The sequence below is a fragment of the Gymnoscopelus microlampas genome, assembly GCF_963454915.1.
Source record: "Gymnoscopelus microlampas genome assembly, chromosome: 9".
Lineage (NCBI taxonomy): Eukaryota > Metazoa > Chordata > Actinopteri > Myctophiformes > Myctophidae > Gymnoscopelus > Gymnoscopelus microlampas.
In genome coordinates, this window is record NC_139946.1 from 35,652,192 (window position 1) to 35,672,947 (window position 20,756).

General features: G+C 40.1%; 1 protein-coding gene across 1 annotated transcript; it reads right to left on the bottom strand.

The window, feature by feature from the left end:
* Positions 1-654: 654 nt before the first annotated feature.
* efcab7 (EF-hand calcium binding domain 7) lies at positions 655-20,141 on the bottom strand. The gene is made up of 14 exons (XM_084065909.1): positions 20,014-20,141; positions 19,031-19,191; positions 18,278-18,489; positions 17,529-17,615; positions 16,820-17,039; positions 12,426-12,547; positions 9,627-9,768; positions 8,849-8,958; positions 8,286-8,449; positions 7,603-7,736; positions 4,983-5,131; positions 3,653-3,862; positions 1,998-2,105; positions 655-1,068 (listed from the first exon to the last, which is right to left on the bottom strand). The coding sequence occupies exons 2-14, from the start codon at positions 19,188-19,190 to the stop codon at positions 991-993; spliced, it is 1,896 nt and encodes a 631-aa protein (XP_083922035.1). The 5' UTR covers position 19,191; positions 20,014-20,141; the 3' UTR covers positions 655-990.
* Between the last annotated feature and the right edge of the window lie 615 nt (positions 20,142-20,756).

Below are 20,756 nucleotides of genomic sequence, written 5' to 3' on the forward strand. Positions count from 1 at the left end.
AGAATCATTGTGTTTCAACCAGATTGACTTAAATGGTTTTCATAGTGTTTTGAAAGTATTTTTTTCAGACAAAAAGAGCAGTTTCTTTGGATTAAGAGTATATTGAAAGGATCTAAAGCTGCAATCTGGATCTTATTTTGATGAATAAAACGTTATTTGAACCAGTCTGTACGGTAGTGTGTTAATACAATATAACTACATCTGTAGTGATTTGAGGTGGTCACCCTACTCTTCCATTGAGATATTTAGACCCTGGTGTTGGGTAGGACACCTACTGGTTGACAAGTAGTACTACCTGAAGCTCATGGGTTCAATAAGTTCAATATCTCCTCATACCAAGCAGAAATTCCGTGCCAGAAGAGCAGTAGAAGTTTGGTCTTCCACGTGGGAGACTCAGTTTGTACATTTGCTACTTCTGAACATTTAAAAAAAATATTGTAAGTTTGAGAACTACTGACTTAGAAGGCATTTGTAGACTGGCCTCAGGTCTTAATGGGTTTTAAGCAGCTGTTGTGTACCATTATGGGCCTTCTGAAAGATGTTGAATCCAAAAACATAGTTCTGTGCCTACACCATATCTACAATGAAACCACTGAGATTGAATTGCTTGATTTTCAATGAATCCAAAACACTTCCACACTTTGACTGCTTGAATTTAATGTAACTATTGAAATATAATGCCAGTACACATGATGTCATGTATATGCAATGTATTGTGTATGTAATTTACATACGGTACATAATAAATGGGTCTACAACGCAAGGCACACAATTAAAATGTTTCACTAGAGAAGTATATTGTGGCCAAATGATAAAATCACGATCTGATTCACAGCAAAACCATCATATAAAAGTACAAATTATTATATACAAATTTCATACCATCTAAAAGTACACAATTTCTTTACAGTTCAATAGAAAGAAAACCACACACATACAAAGGCACATTAGTGTGAGGAAAAACTCTGAAACCCTTACAGTATAGCTCTATTAACATGGTAGGATGCTCTCCACACAGCAGTAGGTCCAGTCCTCTTTCTCGTTGATGGGCAGGACATGTTGGCAAACCTAGTAGAGTAGACAAACCAGTGAAACAACACATCACTATATTATACTTCTCAATAATGATAAACTCCTTCCACTTCTCTCTTCTTTTACCCTCCAATTTGTATGTCAGATTCCTTGATTCTTTATACTGTATAAGTTCAAGGTATTTTAATGAATGAAGCTATTTAACACACCAGAGTACAACAGTTAATACATCCAAATTACTGAATCAATTTATAAAGAAACAAATGATTTTAATAAAATAATCGATTTTCAAAAATAGCAAATGAGCAGATCAGCATTGTATGACGAAGTATAAAGTAGGGCTTAAGTGATTAATAAGACTAATCGATTTTGTTGATTATAAAAAAAACGGTTAGATTTCCCTCGCCGCGCGCCAATTCATTTATGTATACGTATATGTAATATTCTTCTCGATAAGTAATTAATTTATAGAATCATCGCTAAGAAAATAATCAATAGATGTAATGCTAAAGCTATCTCACAAATGTGTTATTCGTGGATGACTTTGCTGTAATTATGGTTTGTGGTATTTTTGTGTTATTAAGTGCAAAAACTGCCGTGCCACCCTTTGAACACAATAGCAGAGCTGGTGGAGAAGTGTATTGAGAGATCATATTATGGATCAGGCATGTGCTTCCGAAATGTCCTGCACTATCCTATTTCGTGCTTACTTCTTCTATTTTTATGTATTTTATTTCAAACATTATGCTGATATTTAATGCCTTCAAAATGCAGCACATCCTTTTTTACGGAAAGAAAAAGATGTTCTTTTTTTTAATCCCTGATCATTTTCCTATTGAGAAAAAAATATTTACCCTGGAAATTGAATACGTAACAGATGAATATGAGGCATTTAAAAGATTGAATCAGCTATTTGTGGTTCTTTGAGAGTTACCAGAATGCAATTGAAATGTATGGGCCCTTACCATCTTGGACCTGGCTGGCACCTCCACAGCAAACACATTCATGCCTCTGCTACTGGAGCAGTTCTTACTCTGCTCATTGTTCACATGCACTGTTGCTTTCTGGTTGGTCTGCAACACAATGAAAAACATGCACCAGTTGGATTATATCACTGCTTGTTGGAATGATCAACTGATCTTTGACTGATGCCTCTCAAATCCTGACATCCCAGTAGATTGAGATATCAAAGTTCTGTGTTAAATTAAACAATGTACATGTAGATTAAAAATGATTACCAAATGAAAGCTACAATTTTACAGAAGTCCTTTGAACACTTGTGCACTGAAAAAACAATTTTGTTCAACTATTTCTTAACTATTAAAACATCTCATCGGGCATACATTCTTTACCTCAGCAATGACATTCCACACAATGGAACCGTTACACCATAGTTAAAACTTGTCCTGATTATTGTTTTTAATATACACTATGCAATGGTTATGTCATTGATATGTAAATGCACATGGGCACGTGTTAATTTCATACGAATATGAGAATATTTGTGATATTTGTTTCTTCCTTTCTTTTGAACCTTGTTTCTGTAAACACTGATACAACCTAATATATATGTTTCTATTTAGTGTTTAGTTAGGAAACTAATTCATTTTCACTCCTTCTTTAGAGGGGGACATGCTATTACTGTGACCCACAAGCAAATATGAAATAACATAAAACCAGTTTAACATTCTTTAACTGTTTTGGTAAACTAGACTCAAGTCTAAGCTACTCATGTAGCTTAGCACCCATTCTTCCAGAGGGGCTCCTGTTGCTATGTGAATGAACACAGTGGCTGAATATAAATTACAACTTCAGAGAAAGGTCTATCCAAAGAGTAAGAGTCCCCCATTTATGCTGCTTTTCCACTGCATATTGGGAGTTGACTGCACTGACTTAAACTTCACACATCAAACAGGCCTTATGATATTGTGTTATCATGCATAAATCCACACACAATAAAAAGAAACAAACATCCAGTGTTTCAAAACACAAGTTATGTACTCTAATAAAGGCACTATGCCAGTATTACATTATATTAGTTGGAACGTGGGAGAGAATAGTGCAGTCCTTGGGGCAGTCAAATCTCAAGCCCACATGATGGCCTTGCATTACATGATTGGACTCCCAGATTCCTAAGTGTAGCGCTCTCTGTAATATGTCCCTTCTGCATCTGTAGCACTTTTATTCCTTCCTCACTAGATGCGTAATAAAAACACAGGCAGATATCCAGCAGCTTGCTCTTTTAAAAAAGACCAATAGCATACATTTAGTGTAATAAATACTGACGAGTTGTGTTATAAAACTCAATTATGTCTAAGTATATCTTTAAAATGTAAAAGCTTTGGCTACTTTGGAGCCTAGGTGCCTGGACAGCTACTCCAGCGGTCCAGGCACCTAGGCTCCAAAGTAGCCTGACAGCGCGTTGCGTGTTCGAGTCCCGACGGCCTTTGATGCATGTCACTTCCCATCTCTATCCCCATTTCCTGTCAGACTACTATGCTAACAATAAAGGCATAAAGCCAAAACAAAAAACTAAAATCAAAGCTTCCTATTTGTGAAATTGTTATCATGGACTTGGACTGTAGGTTAGGTCAATCTGAGCCATTGGTTTGCAGCCCACCTTGTTGGTTATGAGAGAGGAGATCCTGTGCTCTCCTCTGTAGGTGTAGATAAGGATGTTGTCCTGCCCCCTCAGTGCCCTGGCCTCAGCCTTGGACATGATGGACTTCTGCAGGGCCTGGTTCTGTAGCCTCGTGCCAGAGTCCAGACTGACCGGCTGAATGGAGGGCTGGGTGCCCTCACAGTGAACATCTATCTGAAATGGACAGGCCTGGTGGAAGGAGGTGGTAATGTTAACAGTTAGTATCGTGTCAAGCCTATCTCTCCACCCTACAAACTATTCCGATATGTACAGGGAGTGGGACTGACCCCCACAGGGGTAGCTCAAAACCACTCAAACAGTCTATAGTTAGTAAACTGATACTTAGTTGACCGGGGATGGATCTGTACTTAGCCTGCTCTTTTTTCCCTCTACACCAGTGGTGTAGAGGGAAATCAAATGTCACCAAATGTGCACCAAATGTCTGAACCTGCAGTTCCTCTTATATTGAGCGGGATTACTATTGCAACAACACATCATCAGTAGGGTAAAACTGACCTGTCTCACGACGGTCTAACCCCATCACACGTTCCCTACTAGTGGGTGAACAATCCAACGCTTTGTGAATTCTGCTTCACAATAATAGGAAGAGCCCACATCAAGGTCCATTATTTATTCGGCATTTGAGCCACGGACCACCGTTTGATGAGATTTAGACTCTCAGATCCAAGACTAATAATAATTTGTTATCGTTGGATTCAATTTTGTCCACAATTCCATGCTGTATTGATGCTGTATTGATGTGGTACCATATGAGAGATAAATAATTAAGTATTGCAGATGTTTAACAATAATTTAACTCTTGATAGCGTAAAATGAAACCAAATGGACCCGTAAGGATCCATTTGGTTTCATTTTACACTCTCAAGAGTTAAAGATCTATAAGGGTCCATTTGGTAACCAACTCTCCATCATTTATCTGGGGACCACCTGGAACCCCCTCAAGGACCACTGGTGGTCCCGGGACCACTGGTTGAGAACAACTGCTTTACACCAAATCTCTTTGCCGAAAATAGTTCTAAAACTAATCTATAAGCTCATAATGTTGCGAGCTTATAGATCTGCTATTTTCTGCAAATGTTCCCGCCAGAATAGAGATGCTAGGTTTCAAGTGGTTAAGACACATCACCTGTGGTGGCCACTCACTGATTAGATACATGTGGGTATAAGCATCACGCATGCATGGACACTCTGATTCAAGAGTTACTACTGTAGTTATTTTTATGTGCGTGTTTCTGTGTGTATATTTGTGGGTTTATGTATGAACAGTGAACACCTGTGCACACCTCACCTCCACTAACTCCAGGGCACGGTTGTAGCCCATGGCTTCCAGGGTGAGCCACAGGTCAGCGGGGTCTCCATCTTTCTCCGTGGCCTCCATCAAGTTGAGCTCCATGAAGCCCTGACGAGTCAGCTGATTCCTCCTGGTGTCAAAGTTCTCTGTGGAAAACCACATACAGGCCAAGATCTGTTGATTTAAAATGTCTCTATTTATATCTATACTGACCTACGTATTTTACTATTTCAATGTAGCTAGCTACCTTTACTTGTAACTTGTAGTGTAGCTAGCTATTTATTTTGAAAGAGATGTTTCAGTGTAGCTCAGTTACTTTTTGTCTCCGTCAGGACGAAGGCGTGGCCGAGACTATGTTTTCGCCCCGAACGTCCGTGTGTGTGTGTGTATGTGTCCGTTTGTCGGTCTTTGTACAGATAATCTCCGGTACTGTTGGCCCGATCAACGTGAAACTGTGCACACACGCTCCCTGGAGCCCAGAGCAGAACGAACCTTTGCCCCGAATCATTCACATTGGCCTGTTAAAGCGCCACCAGGAGGCAGATTTTTGCAAAAAATATTTTTGATATTACTCCTACAGATTTTGTCCTAACATCATGCAAATCGTTACACATTATCTCTATAGTCATTTTGATCAAGGCAGATTTTTCTGAATTTTCATATTCCATCCTGATTGGCTAAGATTGGCTTCTAAAGTTTACAGGCGTGGCCCGTTTTGAACAAAATGCCTCAAATCATGTACGCAGTGTCCGATTGCCATGAAACATTGCTGGCCCCCCCCCTCGAACAGCTTACTGTACATATTATAGTTTTTGTTTTCAAACTGTTTATTTGATGTTTTGCATAGTAGTGTATATTTGTCTCCGTCGTTAATATTTTGATGAATTGAGTACAAAGGACCCCAATGGAAGCAAGCCATAGGCTTTCTTGGGTTTAAAATCCTCTTAGCAGACCTTGTATTGAACTGTTCTTTCCAGTGCTTTTTTTTTTGCAAACTGCAAATAAAGTATTAAATCAAATAATCAAAACTATTAGCTACCTGCTAAGAGCACATTTTTCTAGTTATGAATAGTAACTAGTTGCTTAGATACTTTTAAAGTAGCCAGCTTGCCCAACACTGGTGGGAGTAAAACGTAAAACAGGTTCAAACCCACATCTCCGAAGTGTGGTAAGTGCTTTAGCCCACTCAGCCAGGCTGCACAAAGACGAGTATTATTTGTGCCTTTATTTACTCGAGTTGGTATGTTTGCTCTTTTCTGGAACACCCTGTCACATACACAGTTAGATACATTCACACCCAGAAGTTCTAACTTTTGAGCAGCTCAACTGGAACATCTGGTGCTATTTGCTAAGCCACATATTTGTTTTTAAGGAGAACAGAAGTGTCTGTCTGTTTATGAAATGTGACCAAAGAAAATGAAGAAATTTGGTAAAGCTCCACAAACCACTTTGTAGCTGGGGAGAATAAATGTACTTCTTCTTGTTACCCGATCTGATACCAGAAACAATTGTGTTTTCTTTCAGACTTTCATAGCCAAGGATGTCTGGCAAATGAGATCTAAATGATGTGACAGAGTAATAGTGTAATACAATGCCATGCGATGACAGGGCGTCTCCCAAATGTGTTTGGAAATATGTGGTAATTGTATTGAGTTTCATTCTGAATACTTAAACCTGTAATGGGAAATAGTGTAAGGAAATGGATAAAGGCGATATAATCTTCAGCAGGGATGAGCAAATGAGACTAAACTAGAAAAAGTGCTCCTCGGAGCACAACTCTCCGCCAGAAGACTTGTGTTGGTTCGAAGGTCGCGAAGGTCGCTATCCCTCTTGTATATGTAAGTGTCCTATCCATCCTGTCTGGGTAAGTGTCCTCTTCCGTTCATTCTGTGTAAGTGTCCTATCCCTCCTGTCCTATCCGTCCTGTCTATGTAAGTGTCATATCCCTCCTGTCTATATAAGTGTCCTATCTGTCCTATCTGTCCAATAAGACAGATAGGAACAATTGGACCGCGACTACTTGACTACTTCCGGTTCGAAGGTCTGGGAGTGAGCTAGTGGCCGGATTTTCGGTATTGGAATCTGGCTTATCACAGTGACACATGTATTTATAGGTCGCTATCCCTCTTGTATATGTAAGTGTCCTATCCAACCTGTCTGGGTAAGTGTCCTCTTCCGTTCTGTCTGTGTGAGTGTCCTATCCCTCCTGTCTGTATAAGTGTCCTATGTCATATCCCTCCTGTCTATATAAATGTCCTATCTGTCCTATCTGCCAATTATGTATCAGCCATGCAGCCATTTCATGGTTCCCGTCTTACCTCACTCTGACAGTGGCGGAGACACTGTCAGAGTGATGCCATGTATATATAGGCCCGGTGGCGTCACTAGCCAATCAGATCACAGTATTTCACGTGTCACGTGAGGCTTGACCAATCGGTGTGTCATGTTTAGAAAGTGAAAACGCAGTGATAACAATACTCTCCTGGCGGAGAGTAATTAAGACTGCTGCCAAAGTGGGGAACATGAATACAGTTGGTCATGATTCTTGCCATCTGCACTGCTTACAAGATGTTCAGCGCATAACTGCAGTTGTGATGACAGGAGGTGAAATGATTACCTTTGCAGACAGCCCAGGCCTCTTTGTCGCATTTCTCTCCACTGGTCCGCAGCTCAAAGAAGTTATATTCCTCCAGACTAAGCAGTCCATTCCCATCTAGGTCTGCCATATCAAAGACATCAGACAGTGCCTCCCTGTGTCACAAACACAGAGTAGCAACATCACAGGGGAAATGTTACACATGACCCTGCAGCTGTTCAGTACGGTCCAACAGATGAACCATTAACCACTTCCAGTTTTTTTAAGTCCATACTGCTATTCATAGGGCTGCACATGTGTCATGTGTTTCGCTAGCCAATCACAGTCCTGAATTTGCAAAGTCAGCCAATCACATTACAGCTAGTGGTGATGACACTAGCTGTAATGTGATTGGCTGACTTTGCAAAAGTATAGATTTGCATTGACTGTGGAAGGGTTAGCGTTGTAGACTGCGTTGTAGACTATTGGCCAATCACGGTGCAGGATTGGTCAGTGTCCAAACCTCACTTATAAAAAAATAGCATATCTACAATGATTGTGAACTTGTAGATCAGCTATTTCCGCTATGAATACAGGTGTGCCTTGAGATTTTGACTTGCCCATTGGTGTTTGAAAACCACTGCCCTAACATGAAATGACGTGCACACAAACACAAGCACATACAAGAAGGCATCCACACACAAAATACACAGACACAAGCGGACCTGAACTCCCTGCTGAGGTCCAGTTCTCCAGTATCCGTCCTGTACACCAGTTGAGCGGGTTTGTTGGATTGATTCTTCTTGCTCCTCTTCCTCAGCCTGCAGCCACTGGTGAAGGGCAGGAGGTAGTAGGAGCCGGCATTCAACTCCCCCTTCCACACACACTTCTGTGCAAACACACACACACAGCAGTTAAAAGTCAGCTTTCATACCGTGTAATATCATTCAAGACCCCCTCCCCCACACACACACACACACATACACCCTACCCTAACCAATTATAATAATGTTGTCCCCAATTAGACATGTGATGTGTCCCCAATCAACTGGTTTGATGTGAAAAGAAATGTGGCCCTTGTCAGGGGGAACACACGCACGTGCGCACACACACACACACACGCGCGCGCACAAACACACACACACACACACACACACACACACACACACACACACACACACACACACACACACACACACACACACACACACACACACACACACACACACACACACGCACACGCACACACGCACAAATACAAATAAGTAACATAAGATATAGAACAAACCTCTTTGTCTTTTGACTCTGTAAAACACACAAAGGTGGAGTCCTCCTTGGTTTCACTTAGTGACACGACAAAAAGAATGGTATCCACATTCATCCAGCATGAGGACTGGTCTGAAAAACAGCAAAAAACAAAAACCAAGAACACCACAGATATTTACAGATGAACACCACAGATATTTACAGATGTATATACTGCATTACAGAGAGCACACATTACACCCATTTTAAAGTCCCTCCACTGGTAGTCTAGTTTTAGAATTCGTAGACAGTTTTAAAATAAATCTTAAGATATACGTTTTTAGTATTGCTTTTACTTAGATTTCATTTTAATCTATTTTAAATCATTTTATTTTATATATGGGGAGAGAGAGATGGGGAGTGACGCAGCAAATGCCATTGGGATCGGGACTTGAACTTGCGAGGCGCTGTCAGGCCTTATTTTTTGTTTTTTATGTTTTTCTTCTTTTGTTCTGTGAAGCGCATTGGGTTGTAGCAGCTGTATGGAATGTCTATATACTGTAAATAAAGTTTGATTGATTGATTGACTTGAATCTAAAATAAAACTTTTAATACATGTACTCAACCCCCCCAAAATTAACAAATTGCTGGGGGGAAAAAAAAATGTAATCATTGATTAGTTTGATTAGTTTGATAGTTTGAACTGTTGCAGCCATATTCACATGGCTGCCATGGCTTACTTCACACCCAGAATAAGCAGTAGGAACAAACTGACTGCTGTGGGATATGGTCACCTGTAGCCATATGAACCTGTCCCTTACCAGGCCTTTGGCTGAGGTTGAGGGGTTGGATGGTGAGGTAGACGCTGGTGGTCTGGGGCAGGTGCAGACAGTACTGCAGAGAGCTGACACTCCCATCATCCTCTAAGAAGAAACATCCCTTCATACAGGACTGATGCCACTCCTGGAACAGAGAACAAAACATCGTAGATCTTATGTGGTGGGCTGGGCTGGTGGCAATTTGGATCCCAATCCTTAATTTATCAAACTACCGTAGTCAGGAAATGACATGACATCTACTGTATATGAGTACATGTGAGAATATAGTAGTTTATTAGTTTGCATAATAAGGGAATTAAGCTAGGTATCAGTAAAAAGGTGCTGACTTGACTGTCACAGTAATATCTCAAACTCCACAGTTCCACACAAATAACTGCTATATGCATGGGTGTCCACCAGAGGGCTGTGTTACACTACATTTCAACGACAGGCTGACATAAATCAACTACTAGGATCTGATATGGTTAAAAACTAATTTAACTTTGATCATCTTTGATCAGCATTCCAGTGGCCATTCGAAAACATCAAGAGAACATCCTCACAACATTTCTCTCATTTTTAAATGCTGTTATATTTTTGGTGTATAACCAACACAAAATAATAATTAGAAATTGAACAGGCAAAACATGGACATTTTCATTCAAGTCATTGGAGACACATTAAAAGAAAACCCAGCTGATACGGACACAGTCTGAAATAGGCTATATATATTCATTTAGCGGCCCAGTAAATCAGCATGTTAAACAAAGAAACAAGGCACCATAAAGACGGAGCTTGTCACATCTTCAGAGGAAAGCCATTTCCTCAAAATATGTGTCTTGGGGTGCGAAAAGCATAAAGGATCAAACCATAACACTTCAGTGGTTTGTCCAGATTATATTAAATGAGGGAAATTGCTGCAGGCTCATGTTCACTCTTTAAAGACCTCAGAAATAATGTCCTCACAGAGACAGGTCAGCCAGAAGACTAATACAGGCCACTGTCACCTACTCTGGCCACAGGGGTGATTGACTGTTCTGCACGCATGAACGCACGCACACGCGCGCGCACACACACACACACACACACACACACACACACACACACACACACACACACACACAGACACACACACACACACACACACACACACACACACACACACACACACACACACACACACACACACACACACACACACACACACACACACACACACACACACACACACAGTGCAGCACTTGTGAGGGCATTCTAATGACTTGCAATTCATTCTTGAACCCATAACCTTAATCCAACTCTAACCAAAACCAAACCTTAGCCCAGAAACCCATAAATAATATGTCTCCTAACAAGGTCCAGAAAACCAAAACAGACTTAATGGGCCAGAATATTTTTCCAGATTGTCCAGTTCTTGGGGACACATTTAGACACCACTAAAACGCAATGGAAAAAAGTCAAACACACATAGAAACACCCACACATCTCGAACCAAAACACAACCTGCCCCTTCCCACCAATACCCAATTACCAGACTGGGCCTGGCAATATAAGCAGCGAACAGAGAGAGAGGAACTTCCCACAGAAGTAATCCACACTTTTTGTTACTTCTACGATGTCTGGCCCTTTCCAATCTCTCCACAATATGAGAGATGGCGAGGAGGGCCGATGTTTTCTATTTATACTATATTTACACTTTTAAAAAAAAATGCTGTTAAGAAAACCACAAGGTTTATTGTGCAAACAAAGAGAATGGGATTAATACACTGTATGGCTATCTACCCAGGGCTAAATTCACCCAGAGACAAGCTGTGTGGCCATGACAACTGAGCTGCAAGTCCTTTGTGTTTCCAACAGGCTACAGATAGCTCACTGCCTAAGCAGTGGCATCCATGTTTTGTTATTGGGAGGGAGTCATTTGTCATTTGTTCAGTTCATGATAGAATGTAATTGAACCATGATGTCTGAAGAGGAGACTGAGTACATAAAGATTTGCAACACTCATATTCTAGGTTACTTTAATAAACTGCTTCATTTCATTTCACATCAACTTGAAAACTTGATAACACAAACATTTGCGCTGAGAGGATAGTTAACATCATCAAGCGACTGCGTTTTTAAGTCTGAGATGCAAACTGAGCTCTGGGATCCCAATACCGTGAATTATTTATTAATTATAAGAAAACATGATAGTAATTCATTGTTATATTCTGACCTTCTATATTCTGATCTTTGTTTGATGTGTCTCTTGGTTCTTTCAATAGCGGTCCCAGCAGTCACCCAGTATTAAAGAGGAATTTGTTCCGTTGCAATATAATTACACTTGTCAGGTATCAAGGTTTGTGGCTATTCCTATTTGAGCATCTTCTATGTCAGTGGTTCTCAAACTGTGGCCGGATCTCGCATGATTTTGGCCGGGTCCCCAGATGACAGTAAAGTGACAATTTAAGGACTTTTAAGACATTTTAATACCAAAAAAAGAGAGAAAAGAAGGCCATTACTATACTGCATCAAAAGTCATCAACAAACTATACTATAAAAACTGAATTGTCAAATAATATAAATTGTCAAATAATATAAAAAGAGGCAAAAACAGTGAAAATAGCTGATCTACAAGCAGAGTCAAACTAAATGTAATGCCTCAACTCAATTCCAAGTTCTTGTCAGGGTGGGGGGTCCCCAGTTCAAAATGTGATTATTTAGGGGGGGGGTCGCGCCCCGCAAGGTTGAGAACCACTGTTCTACATGACAAAGTCATGTGTTAACCCTGACAACATGTGGACAGTAACAGAGAGGTTTTACCTGTAGAGTAGAGGGCTCTGGTGTTCTGCTGGCTCTAGTGCTGCTGGCTGTCATAGTGATGACGTTAGACAGCGAGGAGCGTCTGCTGCGAGCGGAGGAGGGACGGGAAGATGAGCGACCGTCTGCGAGACACGCGGAAAAACAAGTAACACATTGATAACAAACACTCAGCAATGCACCCGTGTGAAAGAACACACGCACAAACACGTACACAACTTTACTCAATCTAATTAAGTTGGAACATTAAGGATAACACAGTCATCTGTCTTCAGATGTCCATTGCGAAGTTCAAATGAAAACGGCTATCTTGCTTTTGACTTCCAGGAAAGTGTGTTCTCAAGCTGAAGCCGGTTAATTAATTATGGAGGCATTTTAAATTACAAATGGCACAAACACAACCCCTCTAATCCATTATCTTGCACCCTCCCTCACCTACACACACACACACAGACACACACACACACACACACACACACACACACACACACACACACACACACACACACACACACACACACACACACACACACACACACACACACACACACACACACACACACACACACACACACACACACACACACACACCATGCACTAATTGAAGCCGCAAAATATCAATTCAATAATGAGAGGCCTGATTGTTTCCAAGACCAGGAAGTCAAGATTGTAAAGCTATGTGATGCACTACAGCGAATTACCTCCGCGTATAAATAAATAGACCTACTGCTGGGGTATTCGTCATGGATCTAATTTGTATTGATGACAGTGTTTTAATCTAAGGAACCAAATTGTAATTGTTTGCTGAATGTGGATAACGATGTAGCAAAATGTGGTATAACAAAGACTTCAATGTGTGTTCAACTGATACCGACAGTGTTCTTTTTGAACAGTTTACCCTGTCTTCATTCAGTATACTGTAGCGCACGATGGCAGGGTAATCCCAGGTCTTAACTCATTCAGTGCCTAGTAAATCAAAAAATATTGCCCATAGTGCCGGCGATTTTCGATTTTCTTACCTTTTCAAGTAGTCACAGAATATTTATCTCCAGTATGATCGATCCCCTGATGGTTGCTAATCACGGAGGGTTTCTTCTAAAAAAATTATCCCACGATTTTTTAACCCTTTTTTTCACCCAGTGCCAATTTTGTGTGATCCTGGGTGCTGCACTCCCCCCACAGCCTAGGGAGCCCCCCTAGGCGGAAGGTTTCACAGAGGGTTTCACTGTGCTTCCGTGAAGAAAAAAAATAAAGTCATCGCGACCTCCTGTTGTTATACTCCGTTGAAAATAGCATGTCTCTCCAAAAATACATAGTAAAACACAGGAGCCGAGATACAGGATTTTTCCCAAATACTTTAAACAGCAAGTCAATGGAGCTGTAAATCTTCAGATCACGTTATCTCCTGGTTCAGTGTAAAAAAACAACAACTCAAAAACACGTCAAACACGTCATTGGCACCCAGGGTCTATGGGGAAAAACATGTCAAACACGTCAATGGCACTGAATGAGTTAACGTTTACTACACATTAAAATCTTTTTTGAAGTTAAATTAATGGTAATCATTTTACTGTGCAATAACACGTATATTGCAGGTAGAGTATATTCGTGGCAACTTGTACAGTAGATTGGCAATGGCAAGAAAACCTTGAGTGTGTCACAGACCCATAATGACTCGAACTCCCAAACCAATACAAAAGATTCTTGCTGAAACCCTCCCTTATACTGAGCAATCTGCACCTTCTCCTGACAAATCTAGCACCAAATAAGAGGTCAAAACATTTCTTCTTATCTCAGAGGAAAAGCCTGTTCAACATGTGCGCCCATGTAGCAGCACATGTCAGACCCGCGGTTAAAATGTAACGGGTATAAATCAATACGTGGGAGAGGCACAATAATGTGATAATCCCCGCTGCTATCTCAGAGCTCATTTGTTTTTGCAGTAGCGGTCGTCTAGGCCCTCCCCTCCAACGCCATCTAATCCCTCATCATCTCCTCTGTGAGCAGAGGTGGGATCCTCCAAATCAATAATATGAACACGGACTGACCACTTAAGGCAACCCACTCTATCTTCCTATAGCCGCCCGCCCCTGGCTCTTCCTACTGGGACCACCGGTCCTCTCCGCCTCTCCTCCACACACATAGGTGCCATTTCAAGATTCTATAGCACAAAGTGGCTTTTCCTATTTAATTTTAAAAGCGCTGCTAGCTAGCTTAAGAAATATATTTTCTAAATACATCTATCTCTAAATTCCAGGAATCTCTCTATGTATGTGCTGCATGAATGTATGTATGTTTGTCCTTTGCACATGTCCTTTGGAGGATGTACAGTATTGTCACGGACCCAAGGGAGTGCCTTGTCGAGGGTGAACTCAATTGGATGATCGGTTCTCCAGAAACCCCCTCTAAAAACATTTTGTGCCAGGGACCCCCAGAAAAGAAGATTTGTTTTAAAAAAAACTTTTTTTTTTCAAAAATGTTCAAAAATAGCAGATGTACAAGCTCGCAGCACGGCACGAAGAGACGCGATGTGAGCTTGTAGCGTTGCTATTTTTGAATAGCCAACGTATTCAATCTAGAATGACACAGATGCTTTCCCGGTTTTAATGGGTTAAATCAGAGTTTGGTTCCTTGTCTCCTTCCTTGTGAGATAAAGCATAAGACAAAAGTCACCTTGTTTACAAATAAAAATCCCTGTATTTTTCTTTATAGAGCTCTCTCCAAAGCTGCATTTTTCACTGGCATAGAGATAGGGCATCTGTCGACCTCTTAATGGCAGACATGATTACCCAAATCACAACGCTTTACAGTCTCCACCCTCCAAACACACTGCTCTAATTGTGTGGAAATTATGATGTATGGACTGTGTCTTAATGAGGTGATTTGTCATGGCAGAGTGAAAAATCGATCAATAACAGAGCTATTACTTATTCCTTATAACTAATTTGTGAGGCGAATGTGGACAGTGTGTGTGCGCGTGTGTGTATACAAATGGGTATTTGGTTTATACATGCAGCCTTCTATAGACTGCTGGTGGGAAATCTGTAGTCGTACTATCAGCAGTAAATATGTTTGCATGTATCTGCAAATCAGTCAAAAGGCTGGAACTCAGTGGGTGGACACATGAAAACAACGGAAGGCCGAGAGAGATGACAAACAAAACATCTGCACGGGATATACAGTAATAGCATTACAGGCCCACTTACAGTATATCGGCATAAAACATTTGCTGGAACCTACTGCTGTTGAATGTTGCTTTAAACCAGAAACAATTATATGACATGTTGTCTACATTTGAAAACATTGCTTATAAAGAACATAGAAGCATTGAAATATGATAGTGGACTGCTACCATGGCAGCCAAATTACATTACATTTAAATGATTTCTGTCTCTCTGAATCTGTAATGGAATATTGGCTAGGATTGTAGTGATGATCTGTAGTCATAACCATTTAAAGACTATACATAGTATAATATATCATTGACCTGCGTCCCAGCGGGGGTCTATACCTTTTTCCCTCTACCTTTGCGAAAAATAGCTGACCTACAAGCTCACAACGTGTTGTGTTGAGCTGCTATTTAAATTTCTTTTTACTGAATGTTAGCCTATTATGACATGCACAGAACAGGGACGCTAGGGTTCATGTGGTTAAGGTCTGAAGGTGTTTTGACAACCAACAGCACACTGATTTCACTTTTCATCCAAAAAGTGCCTTTTTTAAGTAAATTCCATTTCTTCACGTAATGAAATAAAAAAGCAAACTGATTGGCGCAGCAGGAGTGCTACACTGGGATACAGTTTGTGAGGAAGGATTAACTGCGTTCTATGTGCCATGGGGGCTTAGTAGTTTAGAGAGTGTTGTTTCTGGACCCAGATGTGATCCATTCCTGCTAGATTATGAAATGATCAGATGCTAGCGGTGCCTTCATCCTGCGTCATCTCTTTCCTACAGTCTGTCTCCGTAAGGAAAATAAAAAAGAATGATGGGGACTGCCAACTGAACTCTCCTTGAAAACATTTTTTATCTTCCTCCACATTTCTAGGCATTGGGATCAATAACGAATGTTTGGTAACATAGAATGAAATTGTGGATTAGCATAATTAGTTAATATAGCATCACAACTTTGGCTATTCAAAAATAGCAGATCTACACACTCACAGAAGTGACACGCTGTGAGCTTGTAGATCTGCTATTTCTTTTTATCTTGAACAAAAAAATAGATTTTTGAATAATTCTTTTGTTTACGTTTTGAACAAAAATCTTTGTTTCTGGGGGTCCCTGGCACAAAATATTTTGAGATAGGGGTCCACGGCCAAATCACATATCATTCTGGGGGTTGGCTTGACATGAAAAGGTTTGAGAACCACTGCTGTAACGTACAGTTAGTCAGGTACCTTTCTTGAGGGCGGGGTCTGATTCTGTCCGCGGTGTCTCTGGAGGCTGGGGTACTGTTGCTGCTGCCGTGGAGGATGACAGATTTGATGATGTAGATCTTTTTGGAGGGCCGTCTGAGTGGTTGCCAAAGTTCTGCCTCTTCAGCTTGGCATCAGCCTCTAGCCTGTCCAAGGCAGCCGTTTGACACTGCTCTGCTGTGGATACCAACAATCTACAGAACTGACAGGGAGACAAAATCACTGGGATGTACGACCACCTTTCTGAAGCAAAGGGTGACGGGAAATATTACTTGATGGCATGAGAACAAGGTACACTGTAAAACCCACAGGAAAATGGTAACTGAATGAAACAAGTTCTGTTGTACACTGTTGTACAGATAAAACATTTATCCAGCATCTATGCCAAGAGCTCTGTTAGGCTGTCATCTAAGCTATGGAGACACTGGCGCTCTAGCCTGTATGTGCAGAGATAAGGCTGAAAGTCCTGCCTTGTTTGTTTATGCCTTGTTTATTTATTGTTTTGTTTTTATATGTTTTATGTGTTCTTCACTATGGACCCCCCTGTGTGTGTCTTGAATAAAGTTTGAATTGAATATCCAGAGGATGCTGCTGACCATCTACTGTTGTATACGAGGTTTAGACAGAAAACTATTATGATAGAGAAAGACTGGTGAAAACCATCAGTTAATATTTGTGATAACTAACTCACCTCCGCATAGTCCAACTTGCCATCTTTGTTGACATCGGCTAAGGAGAAAATGGCATTCACCTCTTCAGTGGTCATCTTCTCCCCACCCTGTAAATTCAAGTTTCATTTAGCAGTGAAAACAACACATTGAAAGATCTGTCTCATATGATCAGACCAATTTCTGAATTAACTAATGGCCAATGGCTGAATTAACCACATTAACCCTGGCGTCCCCATTTTGGGTATTTATAGGCATATTGTTTCTAAAGATTTAGAAAATGTCCCCCTTAAAATTCCAAAAATATTGGAAATAACAGATCTACAAGCTCTTGCAGATGGGGTATTTTCGCTATTAGTTGTAGAGGGCTTAAGTGGTTAAATAATGTAAAGCAACATTAGTAGAACTTTAACAGCCAACATAAAGTGAAACATCAACTCATATGAAAGTAACCACATGTGTTTTAAGTTGTTCTGAATGGCACTGGTTCAACGTCTGAATACGCTCACTTTATAAATGTTAATAATGGCGTTATGAGCTTTGAAAATAAAAATACATTCACTGAAATGTAACATTTCATCAATGATTCTGACTGACTCAGTAACATGCTCAGCTGGATTCACAATATGTTGTTATATAAAGGCAGGAACAACAATACATTAAATATAATAATAAATAACAGAATATAAGTCATTCTTTCTCCATGACCCTATCCGAACATGTAGCTAATCATTTCCTGGCCCCTAACTCGCTGGTTGAGTAGGCTACTTACAGACGTGAGGACCTTCTCCAGCTCGCTGTGGGAGATGTAGCCGTCACCGTTTGCATCCATCTTTCTGAAAGCTCTCATGAGCTCATTTTCCTCCATCTGTTTCTCACACTTGAGAATCTCACAGAAATCATCAAAGTTGAGTTTAGAAGTTCTTGAAGTCCAGTATTTGTTAAGAGTTGCCTGGGATGGGTTTCTACCAGCCTGCTGAAGAACTAGAGGATAAATGGGGAAACATTGAATCGGTAAGAAACAATCGAACAAATGTTGATGACAATGAACCAGAGAGGCTGTCATAAATGCTGCTGCCCCCTGCTCCCACCACCCTCCCACTGGATACAGGATAGGTGGGCACTAGGGACATCTGGGCACCTCGAAGTAAAATTGGCTATTTTGTCCAAAATGTCAAAACATTTAATATTTGAAAAATGGTCTTCAGTAATGTAAAGTATACATGATGTGAACATGCCTGGTACATCATTATCAACTTAATTGTATCCATCAACTTCTTGTTTATGCCCCAAAATGACTGGATATACAGATTTTGTAGCAATTTGTAGCAATTGTAGAAATACAAAACACCTTAATTGTCGAATGTTTAAGCATGTTCTAATCATATACTTTACTTTAAAAAAATGTCCATATATATATTTTTTTTTAATATTTTGGAATAAATAGCCAATTTAACACTGAGATGCCCAGTCTTCTTTGATCTTGTTACCTATTGGACAGAGTGACACTGGTAATATGGCTTACCACGGCATAACTGTTGCTTTGATGCTATATTTGTCAGACTAGATCTGAACACAGCGAGGTATGCGGCTCTACACTGCATGTAAAACGCCTCCTCGTCATCTGTAGCAGCAAGACTCTTCTGCAGCCCGAGGGCCTGAGAGGATCCTGGAGGAGATGACATCCTGTGAACATATCAAGAAGAACAACATCAATCTGATCATCATACTGATGTGATGAGGTGATGTTATAGATATGATGACAACAAGACTCTTGTGCAGCCCGAGGGCCTGAAGTAACGCCTGAGGAGATGACATTCTGTGAACTTAATAAGAACAACAACAACAATCTGATCATCATTTTTTGTCATTGAACACATCAGGAACATATGAATACAAATGATATTTCTGTTTAGCTTTTTAGGCTTTGAAGTTGCACAGGGGCAGACATGACAAATAATATCTGTCATATTATTAGATTTTTTAAAGATATTATATAATACAGAAATGACAGACAAATGTAATAACTTTATACTTTGTAAAAACATAAATTGTGGAAATAGCAGATCTACAAGCTCACAACGCATCAATGCGTTTTACTAATTTAATTTACTTTTTGAAAACGTTTGAAAAACGATATGACATTTCTTTCAACATGGAAAAGATCATGACGATTATCCAAAAATAAATGCGATTATCTCAAATAATTGCGATTAGACGAGTGTGTAATAACTGACAGGCCTAATCATCTCTACAGGTCTACAGGAACCCCAATGGAAACAAGCCATAGTGCTTTCTTGGGTTTAATCCTTTTTAACATCCAGCTGTACTTTCTGTGCTTTTTTTTTGCAAACTACTAAATAAAGTATTCAATGTGACGAGGTGATGTTATAGATATGATGACAACAGCTAGCGTGGGCTCGCTATCCTCTATAACTCTTATTTACTTTATGGTTTATTATCATTGAAAAACACAACGAAATAAACACATCAACGCATGCGGTTTACCTTTGCTAATATGAGTAGTTTAGCAACTGTCTACACGGTAATGTGTAAAACATTGATGACTGTCTGACTCTGACACCATCTAACATCTAACCCAGAGCTGAGCAATAGCATCTAACCCATGATACTGTTGCTATGTAAACATCGGTGGTAGCGTTGCCAGATTGTGTGAGAGAAATAAGCAATCAGGTCTATGAAAACAAGCCAAAAACAAGCGAGCCCTTCGCCCTGCTATTTGAAAATAGCAGATCTACAAGCTCACAACGCATCACGAGGCAACGCGTTGTGAGCTTGTAGATCTGCTATTTTCAAAAAAATCGAGGAAGAAATTTAGAAAAACTGAGGAATATTTTTAGAAACATTTTAACACCATAAATCTGTATGATTGTCCCTGGTATAAAATATTTCCAAATGGGGGTCCGGAAACAAGCCTAAAATAAGCAACTACACTTTAGAAACAAGCCCCCAAAAACACCAGCTAACTAACCAATATTTACAAGCAACTTTATAGAAAGACAAGCCCAATGTCGCTTATAAGAGGACATGGCAACACAGTGGTGCACGACCAAAACCAGACTGAAGAAACATATGATTTAGAAAATCCAGCAACAATGTGTTCAAATGACTTACCTGGATGTACACACCACACATAATGTGTAGTAAAATAATAATAATAATAGTAATAGGTGTTATTTTAAAGTATCAAACGGTTATTGGTAAATATCTTAATGCTTATTTTCATTAAA